We start from the raw sequence: 21078 nt of genomic DNA on the forward strand, positions 1-21078 counted from the left end.
AGGAATTTGGCTTACAAATCCTTAAAGAATTGTACTCATAAACTCTCTATCACATATAATAAATTTCCTCCATGAAAATATTTATAAAAAGTACAACCAATCTCTCTTTTACCTTTTAGCCATCCTCCGCCTTTATATTTACATTTTACACCACATATGCATACATACATACATACATACATACATATACATATATATATATACATATATATATACATATACATACATATATATATATATACACACACACATATATATATATATATATATATACATATATACATATATATGTATATATCTACATATATATATATACATATATATATGTATATATGTATATATATATGTATATATGTATATGTATATATATACGTATGTATATGTATATATATACATGTGTATATGTATATATATACATATACACATGTATATATATACATATACATACGTATATATATACATATACATATATACATATATATATACATATATACATATATATATGTATATACATATATATGTAGATATATACATATATATATGTATATATCTACATATATATATATATATATATATATATACATATATATATGTATATATCTACATATATATATATACATATATATATCTACATATATATGTATATACATATATATATATGTATATGTATATATATATACATATATATGTATATACATATATATATATATATGTATATACATATATATGTATATATATATACATATATATATATATGTATATATATATTCTTGAATAGCTTTCATACCCCTTTAGAAGAAAAGACACCACCCTTTTAAATAAAAGTAATTTCAAAATCTGAAAGTACCTACACATACCTACATCACTAATCGATAAGATACAACACATATGTATATACATACAAACAACATGACAAGCAAGGAAGGAGGGGTATGACATTGCACAGATCTCTCTCAAAGCGAGTAGGACTGCCTCCCCTCATCCTGAAGATATGCCAAGAAGAATAAATAGACATGCATGTGCGCACATGCGTGTGCGACACACACACAATACAGTAGGTTAGCTAAGTTAGCATGAAACCAAATGATCAAAATATTATAAACAAGGTAGTAAAAGCATTATAATAAATTTAGAATAGTATACAAATCATTATAGAAATTAACCATTTACCTAATCTCTTAAAGGCATTGTGTAGAGCATGCAAAACAATATGTGACATCATTAGCACAAAGGGATGTATATGATAAGTATAGAAATTATTCTAAACATGTAATAACATAAGTACCTAGTCAATTACCAATTTTAGAGTAGACAGGTAATATTATTTTGTGTTAAGAGTGTTGGATGATATCTTATAGTTTTACCTATGCATGAATTTGTCAAGTTGTTAAATAAAGGAGTACTAGAAGTAACCTTATCTCCCAACCTAGTCCATGTGTATTTATACTATCTTTGAAACCCTACTAATGTTAGGATAAGAGGGGTATTACAACAAGAGAGTATAAAAATGATAATTTTTGTTATTGAAAAGTTTCTTCAACAAGATTTTTAAACTAGGAAGCATTCATGACTTTCATCTAGTTGTACCACAATTCATTGTATAATCGTTATCCTTTTGCATTATGTTTAGTACTCATTTTGATGATTAGGTCTAATCTTGTGTGTAGACATTGCCCATTCGAGGTCTAAATTTACAATATTGGTCTAATTACCTAGTTCTTAAATATTTTCTTCAATTTTTTAAAAACATAAGGATAGATCAATAAATAGAATCAACATGACATGATAATTTCTTGGATCATAATACTCATGGTAAGCTTCCCAAAAACTAAACTTCAAATATATTTAATTTAATATTAATATTTATTTTTGGTGAATACATGTTTTCATCAAACATTAAGAACTTTATTTCAGATGTGAAAAAAAAATATAGGTACAACATATACTGAGGTCGTTATCCAAAAAGATTATTAAATCTCAATTAATATCACATAAAAAATGAATAATAGATAAAATGTGTAACAATAGATTATGGAAAAATATATGTAAACTATAGGTTGGTGGTTTTAAAATTTAAATAACAAAGTCTAGGATATGCACTATACATTAGTGTTATAATATGGCTAATAATTTATAATGTTATCCTTTTTATAAAAGAAGTTATACATTATATAATATATGTCATCTTAAAATATACTATTAAATATTAACAATGATTAGATAAATAATTTCACAAATTATATTAAAAATATTAAAAATTTACAGTAAAGAATTCTCAAGAATGGTGGTCTACACCATCTTTAAATTATTAATAATGGTCGTGGTAAATAATAGAAAGTAAAATTTTGAAATAAAATATTAATTTTTCATATTCCACTTTGATCAAAATGTGAGAAAACTATCATTTTAATGTTCTATAACTTGATCCAATTAGGATTAGGCAATGACATTCTTTGTGTATTACATAATGTAAATATTTTATAAGAAACAAATATGATTTTTCCAATATTCAAACTAATGAATTTTCATATAAAATACTTAACTATTTTCCATGAATTCTCTTTAATACATTAAATTTGTCTCCTAATTACATGGATAATTTAAGGAAAATATCTCATATGCATAAAACTTCAAAAAAGTTAATTGATTTTAATTATACTTAAAAAAATACATATAAACAACAAATCTTTTTATTAACAAATATTTGACAATATTTTAAATATATTTTTATATAAATAGGGTAGTTTCTATTTCTACATTACTATAACCAAAATGTCTAGGGAATTATACTTTATTTATGGATACATGCTGATTTTAGTAGTTTTAAAAAGATGAACAACATGTGTTACGTAGTGGCTAGTACTTTCCATAACAATAATGAATTCATTAGTTAAGAAACATATTCTTAAAAAACTATTAACTAAAAATGAATAATAGTAATTGTATATATTTTCACATTATAACATAAAATATAGTCATATAAGAATTATAAAAAATATAGTGGTACAAAAGAATATAATAAAATTTAAATATCAATAAAATATAATAACATATTTTAAAGTGATAATAATCACAATCATACTATTAGAAAAAATGACTAATATAAATTTTTTTCACATAGTAATTAGTAACTTAGTAGTTGCCTTTTAATTAATAGTTAAAATTTTTTAGGTACATTTAACCATTATTTTATTATATATTTATTATAAATAATATATATATATATATATTTTACATAATTAAATATTAACATTCCTAACATATTTATAATCTTAAATAACTATTACTATTTAAGTTTTAAATATTAGAAAATATAGTTTAATTAATTATAAATATTTTTACAATAGTTTTAAATAATTATGATTGTAATAATTTGTGAAAAATGTTAATTATAAATTATTTCTTTTAGAATTTTAATTTGAAATAATCATCATGCAAAAAATATAATTTGAAATTGTTAGAAAAAGTAAACATATTACAAACATTTAAAATAAAAAAAATAAAAAATAAAAAATCTCAAAAAATGTTTTACTTATTTCACAGTCATCTAATAAAAATCAATTCATTCTAAAAAAATTGTGTTTATTTATAACAAGTGAAATATTATAGAAGCCAACATCTACAAATATTGGGTCCTCTCCTTAAAAGTAAATTTATGTATAAGACCCCAAATGTTATATCCAATAAGATGACTCTAAATTATTTTTATTTATTTATAAAATTAAGAAATATGCATCTGTCCTTTGTAAAATATTAATTGTGTAATAGTATTTAAAAATAATTGATTCTTATTGGTAGAAATAAGAAATATTAATAAATAGATATAGAGAAGTGATTACAATAGTACTATGCCTCAAGTCAAGTACTAATAAGAAGAGCAAATATGCTGACCTATTTAGAAGAGCTAGTATACATCATTTTAAAAAATAATTATTAAAAAAAAAAGAGAAAAATGTGCTTTATTTGTTGATTCATTTGTTTACCTGAACCATACTTTGATAGTCCTAAGAAATATAGAAAACATATGTAGTTAATGCTTTATTGCAAATTCATTTATTTACTAATATGTTAGTCCATTTTGTTTTTAATATTCCAAAATGAATTGGAGACATGATGGTTCACTAACACAATCTGAATCCAGGAGAAGTGAACCTCATAATTTACAAATAGATTATGGAAATCTGATGTTGTTGGAAGTGTAGATAGTTTTTAAAAGTCTAGATATTATTAATTTGTCCTTCCACAATGTCGTAATCAACAATATAAAATATAAATTTCTATGATAAATCTTTAAAAAAGGATACTAGACCTTTTTTTAAAATAATGATATATTAATTTCTACTTTCACAATGTCATAATCGATAAACATAAAGTATAAATCATACAATTTTATAAAGAACACCTATTTTTTCTTGAAGTTATTAATATCATGGTTCTTACATACATATGTCACAATCTACAGCCAATATATATTTTTTTGGTACAAAACATTAATCACAAAGATATGCTGATAAATATAATATTCTAGAAATATTCTAGAAATTATAGAAAGAAAATCTGATAGAAGGAAAAATTGTTACAAAGATTTTACTTTTATTGATTGTGAATTGTGAACTTTTATATCAATAACAACAATAACTTTAAACAACAAACAACGACTTCAAGAAAAAGTATTCCAAAGGAATGGTCTACTTTCAATACAAACTGCTTTCAACAAAATATACCTACAAACTAATTCTGGAGTTTATTATTATTATTATTTGTCAGATCACTTTCTCGCATATTTAATAATCTTTACTTTTGAGACCTTTGGCAGAAGGCCCCCATTAAATTGAGTTGACGAAAAGCAGCCCCGTTTTCACGCTCCGTATTAAATGGGTTGAGCTTTTTGTTAGAGCAAACGAATTAATGAGATTCTTTTCATTCGCACGCCAGCTCCTGACGAATTCCCAAGCGTGTTGGTCTATATTTAGCATCCACAATCACAATATTTCCCAAATTAGACAAAATGTGTTTGTTTCAATTAGTAATGAAAATATCAACGTTTACAAGGCGGAGTAGACAAAGTACAATAACAACAATTTTTTTTCTATTCTATTCTCCGTGTCCACATTTTAGTTCATTACAAGGCAGGGTAGACTGAATAGATGAATCAAAACAATAACAACAATTTTGTATTCTATTCTCCGTGTTGGCTCTTCAAATACAAACAATAGTGATAAATATATTATATAGTAGGTATTATATATATCTATTATCAATTAATAATTGTTGTGGCTGGGCGCGCATCAGATGGCGTAGATGGAGATGTCGGCGAAATCCTTGGCGGTTTCAGGGGGGTGCGTTTTGTTGCGCACTCTTTTGACCATGTAGTCTTTATAAACAAAGCTTCTGTATGCCGCCGGCCGTTTGACCTGGCTCGTGAATTCCGGCAAGGGGCAGACCAGCTTTTCCGGGCTGGGCACGCTGGCGAAGGCAAACGAGCATCGCCTCCTCTCCCGGTTATTTAATACGCGGTGGACGGCGCTCTTCAGTCTGTTGTTGCTCCACACCTGTCACGACAGGAGACCCGGCGTTATATACCACACCGCACACGACAGGAGACCTGGCGTTATATACAGAGGAGAGGAGTGTATATAATTACCTGGAGGATGTCGCCGACGTTGATGACGAGGGCGCCCCTTGTGGGGTGGATGTCCACCCATTTGTTGTCCTTGAGGACCTGGTAGCCCCCCGTATCGTCCTGCCCCACCAGTGTGATGCAGCTGCTGTCCTGGTGCTCCCACGCCCCTATCTCCTCCGCACTCGTTGCCTTGGGATAGCACAGCACCTTCAGGGGCTCCACCTTCCCCCGATTTAGCTCCCTCAGGTACTCCCCTGATAGTCCCAGCGCCTGTGATATCACGCTCTCAATCATGTCTGTCGCCCGCCCCAGGAACTCCAGCAGCTTCTCTATCACACATCTGCGGTCACACAGATTTTCATACATTAATATTATTAATTATTTATGGCTTGTCCACAACTATAGAAAACTGTATTCGTTCCCTTGTCCCTGTTTCTAAATAGATATTGATTGGACTGGAATTACAGCACACGATCCTGTGGCTTCCATCACATAAAAACTATCATTACCGACTGGGACTTCATATTTGCTAAACAGTTACATCATCATCCAATAGCATCAAACAGGGATATTGAATTGAAACTAGCCAACCCCACTCCACCCAACCCAACACAACCCACTCCACTCATTCTAAGGTCTTGATCAAAAGAGATCATGTTGGATAAAATCGTTATCAAGTCTATAGTCACAAGTGATCTTTCCAACCAAAGAATCTATCTCAATAGCATTCGTTTTGTGAGAGATTGAAAAAACCCATACTGGTGTAATGGTCTTTATAAAAGTTTTAGGTACAAGTCACCAAACAAATCCATCTCAATACTACACACCTTATGACCATGATCTTAATACTAGACACCTTATGACCTTGATAGAAACCTTGATAGAAAGACATTATAAAGGCTATATCAAAATTTGAGAGCCCCAATAAATTCAAAGGTACAAATGACCCATATCACCAAACAATCCATTTCAACACTATTCTAAATTTACCTATCTTGCTACTACTCTCTGTCTCTACTATACGCATAATCTAATATTTTTGTGAAAACTTTGACACAAGGAGCCCATTTCAACACTATTCCAAGTCTCCATAAACAATCATACCAATAACCCATGTATTAAAAACAATTGTACCAATGTTAGAAATGTCATACTGTGTATCATATCGAAAGAGTTCGTACAAAAAATTATCTCAACTTTTATCCTTAGTAGTCTATCCCAATACAATTAAATCCTCAATATCCATAACAAATAATCCATCGCTATTTACATACCCACACTCTTAAAAAAATATATTTTTTGAGGCCAATACAAACTCCCCAAGAAGGCAAAGAAAATAGTGACTAACAGGAAAAAGAGTGGAGCAACCATGGATGTTTTTCTTTGACGATCAGAAACCCTCAAAGGATAAAATCTCTTCACATAGAAATTAAATTGCTGCCCTCCCTAACAATAACAATAACAACAATACAAAGATTTTTTAAGTTGTTATAGGAAAAAGAGAAAGAAAGAGACTGCATGATGAGTAAGACCTTAATTGAGGCAAATCCTCTGGAAAAGCATTGCAGTGTGCATTCCCGTCGCTAAAATCAGAGGAGGTTTGACCGGGGGATGACCGACCGGCTCGGTAATAGAGATTCTCGTACAGATCCCAGCTTCCGGGCGGGTAGACATTGTAGCCTGTGGGCATCTGCTGTGGGACAGACACTTGTGCTCTGACCTTCATCTTCTCCTCCGCCGGGTACTCGAAGAACACCCGACAGGTGTCCAGAGCCTCCTCTATGAGGTCTACGGGAACACCATGGTTAGTGACCTGGAAGAATCCCCATTCTTCGCAGGCCTTTCCCACAGCAGCAATAACTCTGTCTCTGTCTCTCTGGTCAGCGTGATGGTTAAAGAAGGGGCTCAGATCAATCAGAGGAATTGCTGCTGCTGCTTCCTCCTCTTTTCCATGGTTTTCCATGGTGTCTTTGATGAATACAAATCCTCGGAATAAACAGAGAGAAACCAGAGCGTAAGACAAAGGAAGGGAGGAGCGCAGGGGATACGCATTTGCATTTGCATTTTTTGGCCTCTTAGTCGGAGAATAAATAGCGACGGTTGGGAACACTATTGCTCGCAATAAATATTTTATTTCTCATCTGGGGAATCTCTGGCCGTTGGATTTCGTTGACTTTAATGTGTCTTAACACCGGAAATCCGTGTTGAATCACACGGCTTTCTTCCGAATCGAGGAGAGAATTCGGTCGTAACGTAAGGGTTTCGTTGACTAAATAGCTGTTCTCGAATCTCGCTGGGATCGACGGACAGGGTGTTCTCCTCGAATACTGGAGACGACTGGGACAACCCATCTTGGAGAACCCCTTTTGATCAGTTCTTCACTCTCTTTTGCCCTGCTCAAAACACGTTGACTTGCGGTGGAATGGGATAAGGTATGGGTGTTTGCGTATTGGCACCACATTTTTCCTGCGAAGGTGCGATTGTGGATGCGATGTTTCGTAAAAGGTTTAGGTAGTGGTCACTCCCAAGGCAAACATCATTTGTATTTGTATTTTTATTTATTTATAATCAAGGGGGTGTTTGTGTTATTCCTTGAGCAATGTAAACATCATTTGTATTGATCGGCAAGAGATAGTTTCTACAACAAGTCAAATTGTGATATTGCTACCAGGATTTAATTTTGTACTTTTTTAGTCAAAGCCAATGACCCATATTTCATGAATAGTGGTTTACAAGCATAGTGGGTTTAACCATGGAGGAAACACTGTAGTTAAGCATACTCAAGCTGGAGTAGTACAGGGATGGACGACCTCCTGAGAAGTCTTGATGCTTCACCTCTGTGAGCTCACCCTCAAAACACAAACCCACAACAATAAGGCATTGTGCAAAGCACAAACTCAATCGGGTTTGTAAAAAAAATATAATCCAACCCAAAAGACCACCTCCAACACAAACAACACATTCAAACCTTCCACCCACTGTGACACTCAGGTTCAACAAAACGATCATTCAAGTGTAGTGATTCTTCAGACAGAGGAGGTTGTTGTTCTTGTGCATCAACAAATGGACTTTCAAATAGTTCTTCTTCTTCTTCATTCTCAACTTGGGTTTCCTCAGGCTCTGGATTAAAGTTATCTTTTGCTCAATTTGGATATTATGAGGAAGGAATCTCCCAAGATGATCTCTTCTTCTTCTAGGCATACAAAATGGAAAAATGCACAAACTAAATTAAGGCAAAGACTCTAGGATTAGAATAGACTGACACCATCCCTGACAATAATGCCAAAAATGGTTGGTTAGTATAATGACTCTGCAACTAAGGATTGGACATCCTTCTTATAACAACAGTGCCAAATATCATTCTAGAATAACATATTGAGCTCATTAAATTATCGACCAGGGACACAAACTTGAAATAATGCTCGCAAAGTATTTGCTCTAACCCATCTTAAATGTCATCATAACCATGTAATTGAAATGTTGAAGGAAATACTAAGCAATGAAATAACAATCTAACCTAGTACTCTAGAATAATGCTACAAATAGGAAACTAAACTATTTTCCTATGGTACAGGAAACAACCAACAGTTTTGTTACCATATGGTTACAGGAGCAATAGAGTTCTAAATACTTTTATTGAAACTTAAAACTGCTTCCTACCTAGCTATGAACTAAGTTCACCTACCACATGGGACCCCACAAAAGAGTGAATAAATAATAACTCGGATATTAAGAATTGCAAGTATTATTTCATTCATGAATAAAGCACATGTACATATTGTAGCAACATAATTGTATTTATCACTACTATTGGATTACAAGAGAATTCCACACAAAAACTAGCTAGCTCAAGAATCTAAACTCCATCTTATTTATAACATCAACATAAAACAAAACTCCCTAAATCTAGGATCTTCCAATGTCAGGGATATGATGATATTGACGATACAAAACAACATCATTTAATACAGGAGTAGGTTGCGTTCAATTGCACATGAATTCATGAGTTCGTGACTTCTAGATTTACTCCATAATGGTTGATAACCTCTTTGACTTAGCCCGCAATGGTAACTGTTGATAAATGAAAGTAATGGAATCATTATGAGCTCAAAATAGTCAACCAACTTCTTATCAACACTTCGTCTTCTAATGCTAACTTTTTCTTCCCTTGCTGACTTGTCATTTCTTTGCAAAAGATTAGTGTGCACATGCAAAATTTGCAATACATATCCATGATAAATTTCAAAATATATTTTTCTTATATTAGCTTTGCTCTTATCACATGGCTACAGGAAGAACTACCCAATCAATGCAAGATAGAAAGTTACAATATTTCATTCCATGTAACTATATAACATATATGTACATCATATTCCTTGAATCTTAGAAATATCAAATTGCACACCTATATAGCAATATAAACATACATAGTCTAAAAAAGTACATCACAAACTCATAAAGTTTCTAGGTCCTAGCCATAAAAACATGAACCAAATAGGCCTTAAATTAACCTCATCATCTCCCCCCAACTTTGCCTTTTGCTAGTCCTCAAACGAACATGAAATTCTTGACCCTGGCTATCATTCTATAATCTGCAATTGTTTTCAATCCCACACCTCTTCTACAAAACTCCAATAAAAAACTTTTGTTTCCCTGTATTTTTTCCATCTCCTTACCTCTCCCACCATATCATAATCATCAAATTTTTTTGCATTTGCCAGCAAGGGATAAATAAGCATGAGTGGCTGGAAGGTGAGAGGGATCCAAGAATTTTGTGTAACTATGCCTAGGGTAATGTACTAAGGGGCTTGTTAGTGTAAATAATTATTATTTACACTTTACTTAAGTTTACTTAGGATAAATGCATTATTTTATTATTTATTAGGTTAGATACCTAGGAGTTCGCATACTCGTATGAGTTATCATGTTGACAACACAGCAGTAAGCAACTCTAATTTAGCACATAGTGTCTACAACACTGGAGTTTGCATAATTAATTGAGTTGTCATGTAGACAACATAGTTTTTCACACTCTTAATTAAGCACATGGTGTCTACAACCAAAATTTATGTGACACACCTTTGTAAACTTATCCTCTCATCATCGCACTAACTCTTGTGCTTAATGGAGGATAATCCACTCTTGGTGGACATGTGATTAGTTGTGAGGCTTATCATATTGCTAACTCCTAAACATTCTAGAAGCATTCTAGAGGTCTTTATATTTATGCCCTCCTAGTGTACTTGTACATCAATTGAATATCATATTGTTATTCTAATCATACTCTATTGGTCTATTTTGTGCTTGTTGTTGAGCTTCTTGGTCTTGGGTGATTTTTCCCTAAGGAAAATTCTTACATAGTATTAGAGCTGAGGAAATTTCTCTTCACATAGCCATTGCAGACCATTCTTGCTTCACCCCTCTGAGGACACCTTGATTTAGATCTAGAGCATCACAGTCATTAGGAGTGTCTAGAGCCAAAGCAGACCTCGTCATTGCATCTGTAGTGTTGATTTGGTAAATTTTGACTATAAATTTGCCTACCCTAGTCAATAGTCAAATTTGAGGCAAATTTTTTTTGCAAATCAACACCGGAAGCCTGATTTGCAAATTTGGTATGATCTATTACAATTGTCGGAGTATTTTTCAAAATTCTTTTCAACCTATCAGGCCTACAGAGTATTTTTTTTGTAGGAATTAGGTGGTGAAATCCTAACCCCTGTAGGTGGAATATTCTATCACAGAGAGGCATATTCCATTCTCAACTAATGGCTGAATGAACTCATTCCAGCCAGCAGCGATGATCACAATTTAATATCAGCGGCTAATTCCACAATTTTGGGCACATTTCACAAATCGGATGACAGACTTAGCAAGTTAGAATCCAATGGCTTTGATTTACATTCCCCCTGCAGCTTACTATTTTTAAAACCTCTTTTACACTATTTCAGGATGCATGTGGGATAATATCCCATTGTCCCTGACACCCATATTCTGGCCCATTAAAGCTCCTTGACTGACCGACTAAGATTTCAGATACTTGCCAACAAAACCACTTGCTGGACCATTCAAAAACTCTGGCATTTGCACTAATCTCCAACAACCCCGTCCACCTGCCGGCCCTGACTTCTGACGTGGATCCATGACACAGACTCCCGCTACATGTCCTCTCCATAGCTAGACACCTCAGCAATGTACGATGTGACTGCAGGTCTCGTCAAATAGCTAGCTCAGTTGCCCACGTGGATCCTCCATGTCTGCTCCACGTTGTCAGGCCTATGTCGCCGCTGACTCAACACAATGACATGTCATCCAATGACAACAAGGAGCCACGTCAACTAGAATAGTCAACTCTTCTATACCTGACACGTTACTTTTTTTTGTACGTCTGTACATTTGATGTCAATAGTGACATCATTGCCACATCATCAGGGAGGGCTTTTTTGCTAACGTCATCTAGGCACATGATTAAATTTGATGACCATTTGACTGTCATCCACAGGCTAGATTGCACTGCTGCGAGAGTCATTTGGATGTCAAATTTAACCTCATAGTTTGCTAATCAAACCCCTCTCTAGATTTAGTTTTGATTTTTCAGTCCAACTTCAGGAGGCCATATCTTAGTCATCTAGACTCCAAATCAGGTGCGATTGTTTTTTATTTTGGCTAAAATTTCTTGAACTTTTCAATGGTGATATTATTTTTTGTTTTGATGCACAGATTTGTCAAAAATTTCATTTTTTGGTGACTGTACCTATCCAATCCTAGATTTTGTAACTTCAGATGCTCCGTATGGGCTCATCTGGACACATTTTAAGGTTTTTTTCTTCGAAAGTGCTTAATTTTTTGTCTACTTTCTAGATATGCAATCAAATTATAGGCTTGTGTGGACATAAATACCACTTTCAGAAATAGGTCCTTCTTTGCATTTTATTGCTTCAAAATTCTTGTATTTTTGAGCTACATTGTAAAATCTAGATTTGAACTCGAAGAGGAGGTTGTAAACAAGAAAACAAGAAGCCCACTTTGTCCATTTTGACAAGTGGCCTATTGTAAGTGCACAAAGTATAAAGTGCCAAAATCTTTCATTTGGGGGGTTTTTCAATTGAGTGAAAAGGGGATGTGTGTATTGTGTTGTTGTGTCTCCTTGATATTGTGCTCTTTCTTCTGCATTATGGGTTCTTTTTCAAAGTAAACTCCATATAATTATGCTACTTAGAAATAAAACATATAGGAACCATTGGTTGAAAAAGGTTTATTGCATTATGTAACTAGTGCAAAAAAGAAACCTGGTGATGATGCTGATGAGTCTTGTAAAGAAGACTAGGAATCCAAACAAGAAATGGCCCTATGAACCTTGTTAAAGAAAATCTTAAAGATCTATCAAATATCACATTAGGAACCTTACCAATCCAATAGAAGTTTGGGGTAAACTTGAAGCATTGTATGGGATAGTAGATGAATATATGGCCTACACCATTGAGGACAATCTTCTCAAATTGGATCCTATGAACTTTGACACCATCAAAGATTATCTTACCCAAATAGACATGTATAGGGCATAACTTAAGGATTGTGGTGAACCCATCAAGGATGGAAAGTTGATCAAACATGTGATGACTCATCTTCCTCCTGAATATGCAACTTTTTTTTCGAGTTATAATACTCATAAGTTAACAATGGGTAGTGCCTTCACTAAGCCTTCATTCAAGTCATTTTCAGGATGTTGGTCTTAGAACATGAAAAGTTAGTGAGTATGAGAATTCTCCAGTCTTCCAAGACTAAAGCCTTCGTAGCTAATGAAGGAAATTCAAGTGGTAAAAATTCAAACAACAAGAAAGAGTAGTGGAAGGCTAAGCCACAAGATGACATACAACAATCCTCCTCTAAACAACAATCTTCCTCACATCAATCTTCCTTCACACAACAATCTTCTTCACAACAAGCCAAGTCTTTTTCCAAAAACAATAAGAAGGGGAACAACTCCAACAAAAGGGAGAAGAAAACTTGTGCCTATTGTAAGAAGAATGGTCATGATGAACATGAGTGCAAGGATAAGTAGATTGATGAGCTGCTCAACATAATGAGGAAATACAAAATTGATGTACCAAATGCCTATAAGGATAAGGGATATTCAACCACTTCAAAAGGTAAGGGAAAAGCTTTGGTAGCAAGTACAAACAATTATGAGGAATGGGTTCTTGATTCAAGAGCTACACATCATATGGGAGCTTCAAGGGAGCATTTTTCCTCTTTGAAACCATCAAATGTACCTTACATGTATGTGGGAAATGACACTCAAGTGGAACTTGAAGGAAAAGAGAATGTTGAGTTGGATAATGGCATCTTCAAGGATGTTCTTCATGTTCCCAACCTTAGCATCGCCCTTCATTCAATCTACCAGATAACTCACTATGGATTTGGCAACAAAGTGGAGTTCCTTCCTGATTTAGTTGTGGTGAAAAATCTCAAGGATGATTCTATGGTGGTGATTGGAAAGGCTAATCATGAGACAAGACTTTATTCTTTTTCTCATTTTGTGCCTAAGTCCACTTCCCTTGCCTTGTTGACTCACTCAAATTCCTAAAGTAAACTTTGGCATGAGAGGTTTGGACATCTCAATTATTTCTATCTTCAAAAAGTTAGCAACAAGGATATGGTCATCGGTCTACCTCAATTCAAGTATTCAGAGGGTGTATGTCCAGGTTGTGAAGCAGGCAAGCATCCTGAAGAGAATTATGACAAGGGGAAGTCTTGGAGAGCTACTATTATCATTGAACTGGTTCATAGTGATGTAGCTGGCCCATTTCCAGTACCATCATTTGGTAATGCTCATTATTTTCTCATCTTCATTGATAGCTTTTCATGCTATACTTGGGTCTTCTTTCTTGCTCATAAGAGTGAAGTGTTTGATAAGTTTATCACCTTCAAAGCTCAAGTTGAGAAGCAATCAGGGAAAACCATCAAGATTCTACGAATAGACAATGGAAGGGAATATGTGAACTCCAGGCTTATAAAATTTTGGACTCATGAGGGTATTGATCTTCAAAATTTAGTTGCATACATGCCACAACAGAATGGTATTACTGAAAGGAATAATAGAATCCTTAAGGAGATGACCACTTGTATGCTTCAACATAAGTCTCTAGATCAAGTCTTTTGGATAGAAGCCATGTGTTGTGCCAATTACATCCAAAACAGAAGTCCCCATAAGGCCTTAGATGGAATTACACCTTTTGAGGCTTGGTGTGGCAGAAAACCAAGTGTAAAGCACTTTAAAGTTTCTGGTTGTCTAGCATGGGCAAGGTTACCTCCACAAAAATGAAGGGAATTGGAATCTCAAAGGAAACCTTGTATATTTGTTGGATATCCTAACCACATTAAGGCATACAAACTCATGGATCCAAAGACACATGAAATATTCTTTGAGAGGAGTGTTCACTTTGAAGAGACTTGTCCAAGTTTGGCTTTTTCAACTCCTCCTTCTTCCTGCTTCATGGAAAGTGATGATAGTGATGATAGTGACTCAGAAGATGAGATTCCTTAAACTTTGACTTGCAGGATACCACCTTCGTAGGGTCCATAACCAGTTGAGGATATTCCTTCTTCTTCCATTAGACCTCGTTGGGCACAAAAAAAACTTGACTCAGTAGGTTCATTAGTGGGGAATCCTTTAGATACTTGGAGGAAAAGGTCACAACACAAATAATTTCCACATGCTTATATTGCCATTACTTTTGATCCACAATAATTTAAGGAAGCATCAGGGATTCTTGAATGGGACAAGGCCACGGAGGAAGAAAATCACTCTTTGATGAAAATCAACTTGGGAGTTAGTTCCCCTTCTTAAGGGAATAAAATTGGTTTGGTTTAGGTGGATCTATCAAACTAAATTTACAGTGGATGGAAGTGTGGATAAGCATAAGGCTAGACTAGTTGTCAAAGGTTTCCCATAGGTTCCTAGCATTGACTATATTGAGACTTTTGCACAGGTTGCTAAGATGGACTCCATTCATTTGACACTAGCTATTGCTGCAGCTCATGGTTGGGTTGTACATCAGATGAATGTGAAGAGTGCATTTTTTAATGGTGATCTTCATGAGGAGATTTATATGGAGCAGCCATAGGGGTTCATACAGGATTCTACTATGGCTTGTAGATTGAAGAAATCTATCTATGGTCTTAAGTAGGATCCTTGGGCTTGGTATGCCAAGATGGATTCCTTCTTACTCTCAAGAAGATTCACTAGGTTTCATTCAGACTCAAATGTCTACACTCTTCAGAGGGTGACTCACACTTGATACTCATACTTTATGTAGATGACTTGATCTGTATAGGAAGTACTTCATCCATCATTGCCAGTGTCAAGACTTCTTTGTAGTATAGATTTTCGATGACATACTTGGGTTTACTACATTATTTCCTTGGTATTGAGATCACACAGGCTTCAACAGGAATCACACTTTCTCAACCCAAGTATGCTCTTGATTTGCTTTCTCGATTTCACATGAGTGACTACAAGCCTACTCCTACTCTCTTTCTTTTAGGTGTCAAGTTAGAGGCCAAGTATACCACTCCACTTGTTGATACTATATTGTATAGACATTTGGTTGGGAGTCTCATCTACTTGACACATACATGCCCTAACATAGCTCTTGCAGTTGGCATGGTTTCTCGCTTCATGCAAGAGCCACATGAGCTTCATTGGAAGGCTTCCAAATGCATCTTGCACTACATATTGTATGCCTAAAATGTGGGCACACTTCTATGAGTCATTATATTCAAGATTGCTAAAAAATGAGGTCTTGAATGGCAGCTCATAGCTCTCTATTCATGGAGTGCAAGGGTTTGTAATGGAGGCCCTCAGGTTGACCTAGTTTATGCCCATGCAAGTACACCATGAAATAAGAGATTCAAGGATCCAATATGCATGCAAATGGAGATGAAAACTAATCTAAATGATGACAATGCAAAACAATGCAAGAAGGGAAATGTAATAACAATGCAATACTAATCTATGAAAACAAATATGGATCTAAGCTAATATGCAAATGCAAGGATGAAAACTCATGATGGAAGCCATGCATGCAAGAAAGAATAAGACAAGAAGATAGAAGTTCTCCACAAAAAGCTTTAGTATTCAAACTTCTTCAAAAATCGCTCTCTTAACCTATAGCATAACAATAACATAATAATGGATGTCTAAAATGAGGAGAGGGCTCTCCCTTATAAAGAAGATTGGATTATCAAGATTAAGAGAAAAAAAGATTTAATCAAGGGTGGAGAAAGAATGATCCATGTGAAATAAAGATCCACCAATGAGAAAATAGGAAAATAATTAAATGGAGAAGAAAATGGAAAGAGGAAAAAGATAACTACCACATTAAGTGTAGAGAAAACAAAAAAAAGATTTATTTAATTTTTTATTTGTTTTATTTCCCTTTTCATATGGGAGAAAAGAGGAGGAAAATTAAATAGAATCCCACTTAAAAAATAAAAAAAGGTTTATTTAATTTTTAATTTGTTTTATTTCCTTTTTCATCAAAAAGAGATATTTAAGTAGGATTTTTATTTAATTAAAAGGGAGCAAGTTCTTTTAATTAAATAGGAAATATTGAATTAAATTAAAAGAGGGGTTTTTCTCTTAATTAATTAAACGTGGATGAATTATTTAATTAAAAGAGATGTTTTCTTTTAATTGAATGGGGACTTATTTTGTTTAATTAAAAGGGAGATTTTTCTTTTAATTAAATAAGACTTACGATAAAGTGATCAACCTTAAAAATAATAAAAAATTAAATTTGATCAAGGAAATTGATTTAAATAAAATATTACAAACCATTGATTCATGAAATTTGATAAATTGAATAATGGGGGCCCATATTCTAGGCCACCATTTTAGGGTGTATACATTTACCCCTCTTTGACTAATGTGTGATCGATATGGGAACACATGTAGTCAAAGAAAGAAATTGAAGTGTGAGATCGATTTGGGGTCACAAAACAACCCAGATGTGTGGTTAATTCGAGAACACATCAAGACAAAGAATACAAATAAATTCTGACTTAAAAAATTCAAAGATAAAATTGATAAAACCAAATCAAGGTTTAAATTTGATAGATACTGCCCCCTTGTGATCGAAATCGAAATGAGATAGAGGAGAAATAGAAAATTGATAAATTTGATCAAATTGAACAAAAGATAAAGTTCTTGATGTAAGATGAAAGATATAAGAATCATAGAACCAAGGTAGATCATCAAGCATGAAATATTATGCCCCAAAGGTGATTTAGAAGAATAGAAGTGGGGTAAAAGCAAATGGAAGATGAAAAATTGAAAAATATGGAAAGAAACAGAAAGAAGAAAAGAAAATGCCCCAAAATCAATCAATTGTTTAAGATAGAGATTTGGATTGAGATCATGAAAGAAGATAAGGAAATGAAGATCAAAACATGACCACAGTTGATTAAAAGTCCACAGTAAAGATGAAGGAAAAACCCTCTCAAACTCATAATGCAGCTTAAAAATGCAAACTAACATGAAGTCTAATAATGCAAGCTACATGAAAATGCAAAGGTGTACTTGCAAAAGAGCAACTATAACATAGGATTTTGTGTTCATCATTCATTAGAGAATGTAAAAGAACTTATTTTCATCACTGGGCCATTATTAATGAACATCAAAAAATCACACAATCATCACTAGTTACAAGCGCAACTATGAAGATATGAATGCGATTTATATCGGATTGGAATGTGGAAAGATTCTAACATAAGCATCAAAGACATAAAGGTCAAGATGACTTAGATGTTAGCTTACCCAATTTAATATAGCAAAACCATGCTTGCATCAAGGCATAGATGGGAGGATGACCATGAGAATGATTGTGCAAAAACAGTCAAGGATGATGCCTCAAATCTCCTAAGTGTTTCAAAGGGACAACAAGAGACACTCTAGAGTTCAAGACCACACCAATATGCAAAAAACAAATAAAAACATGCCCCATGCTCCAAGTCCTCTAGCTATGCATCCTAGAGAGACTTATCAGATAAGGACACTCAACAAAAATCAACAATAGTTAGCACACAAAGAAAAGATCATGACATAAGTCAAGCATTAAGTGTTGCATTTAAAATTTAAATGTGTTAACTGATACTGAGTTTTGAGGATAAGGATCAAATGCTTGTAGGAAGGGAAGATCACATGACAAAACTGGATAAGACTAAACTGATAAGTGTTGAAAAACACTCGATGTCAATGATTGTATTGAAAAATACAATTGGGGTAGTGTTGAAAAACACCATTTGCGAGGTGTCCTAAAGACTAATGTAGCCAAGAGACCAAAACGAACACAATTATGTCCCCTAGACATAGACCAATTCCAAACCAAGGCAATAAGGACAATGTATGATGGAGAAAGGCTAAGTGTCAAGGACACATGCTAAGAAACATGGGTGCAAAAGCCTCAAGTAGTGCCCATTTCTAGGTTTTCACCACTTGGATATTTTATTATTATTATTATTATTTTTAGGACTTTTTATATTTTTTTTTCTATTTTTGCTACCAAAGCGCCCGTTTCCAGGTTTTCACCAAGGCACTTTAAAAAAAATAAAAAAAATGATTTTTTTTGTATTTTTGGAATATATAATTTTTTTGAAGATACATCAAATCGCCTATTGCTAGTTTGTCACTGAGATGATCATTTTTTTCAAGACATTTTTCAATTTTTAAAATTTTCACAATATATCATTTTTGTGGATTTTTTTTGAAATATATACTTTTTTTGTATTTTTGAAATATATCACTTTTTTGGATTTTTGAAATTATATCATTTTTTTGGTTTTTTGATATATATCATTTTTTAAAATTTTTTTCAGGATCAATAAATATGTACAAAGATGCCCCTAGACAGAACGGGCATCGAACTCTCAAGCAAGATCACATAGTGTAATCCCAATGTCTAAAAAGGTAGAGGACATGATGGGGCAATAAGTTTGTGAATATGATGGATAAGCAAGGAGTGTATGAAGCAAGTGAAAGTGATCTTCAAGGACTGACTCCTCAAGAGTAACCAAGCTAGGGAAAAAATTGTTATGTAAAGCACATTTGGACAAGGAATGAAATGCCAACATAGGATAATTCATGAAAACATAATGTAAAAGTGGGGAAGATGCAATCCAAAGGAGTAGACATGTCAAGAGGCTTCATAGCATCACATTTTATTTTTTTTATTAGATCAAGACCAAAGGGGTAAATGGGAAAATGATAGCGAAAGACTAGAATGAATGGAGAAAAATAGAAATGAAGGCTAAACATGAAAGGAATGAAAACAAGATCATCATAAGATATCTCACAAGATAGCCAAATTTTTGTGTATAGGTCAACATTGTCAAGATCAAAGAGAGAAGACTAAATGAATGAAAGATGTAGAAGAACTACGCATGATGCCTGATTGTCAAGTTTTCATCATGGTACTTATCCAAGGTGCCACAAGGGAGTGGTTTTCACCATAGGATGAATTTATTTTTCTTTACTTTTGCTACTAAGGTGCCTGATTACCAGGTTTTCACCAAGACACATTTTCAAAATTTTCATTATTTTTTTTTCAATTTTTATTTTATTTTGGAAGAAGTCAAGATTTTTAGATAATGCTCCTTGAAAGTCTAAACCATGACATGCAAAGGAGTTGAAATAATATGCTTAAAGATGTTGATAGGGAAAGGAAACTGGAAGAAAAAAATGGAGGATGTGGCTTTATGCAAAGCGAGTGAGATTGGAAGATGGAAATGAAGGCAAGATCAATGTCACCACACACCTTGAAGGGTGGTGAGAAGATGGAGAAAACATGAAGGAATGTGGTGAGTGAATAGAAGAGGTTGCAGCTTAGGCACATGGAATGGAAAAATGCTTTTGGAAGAATATGAAGTGGAATTCTTTGGAAGCTTGAATGTCAACTTCAATTTTTGTTCAACATTAGACTCTCTCAAGAGAGACTTTGGAATCCATATAACCTTAGGCCTCTTTTCATTTCTTTTTGGTGATTTAGAGATAATATCTTCAATGATGGATTTTGGAACCCATACTTATCTTATAATTTTTTTCTTAGATATCTCTTTTGACTTTATGCCCCCATGTCGATTAGAGGAGACATGGTGGTCTTCTTTTTTATATGGATTCTTGAATTTCTTCTTTTTCTTGTATTGAACATTTAGGTTACTTCCAAAAGACTTGGGACTTGTGGAAGAAGAAGGATGATATGACTGGTTTACGTGAGTGGGTGGATGCAAAGGATTTAAGGATATACATCTAAGTTGAGCTTGAGGAGAGATAGGACAGGGAGGGATGTAAGGACCCAAGATGGATGGAGAATTAGGAGAGTTGGAAGAGGAAAGTGAAGGGACATAAGGACCCGAGATGGAAGGAATATGTGAAGCATTTAGTATTGGTGGGGGAG

The 21078-nt window shown here is 33.7% G+C and overlaps 1 protein-coding gene across 1 annotated transcript; it reads right to left on the bottom strand.

Annotated features, from left to right (window-relative positions):
• Positions 1 to 4999: 4999 nt before the first annotated feature.
• LOC149542482 (feruloyl CoA ortho-hydroxylase 2-like) lies at positions 5000 to 7701 on the bottom strand. Its single transcript, XM_089797425.1, has 3 exons — positions 7156 to 7701; positions 5645 to 5963; positions 5000 to 5552 (listed from the first exon to the last, which is right to left on the bottom strand). The coding sequence occupies exons 1-3, from the start codon at positions 7584 to 7586 to the stop codon at positions 5289 to 5291; spliced, it is 1014 nt and encodes a 337-aa protein (XP_089653551.1). The 5' UTR covers positions 7587 to 7701; the 3' UTR covers positions 5000 to 5288.
• Between the last annotated feature and the right edge of the window lie 13377 nt (positions 7702 to 21078).

This window comes from Cupressus sempervirens, chromosome 8 (genome assembly GCF_028749045.1).
Source record: "Cupressus sempervirens isolate cs-2001-9-10 chromosome 8, ASM2874904v1, whole genome shotgun sequence".
NCBI lineage: Eukaryota > Viridiplantae > Streptophyta > Pinopsida > Cupressales > Cupressaceae > Cupressus > Cupressus sempervirens.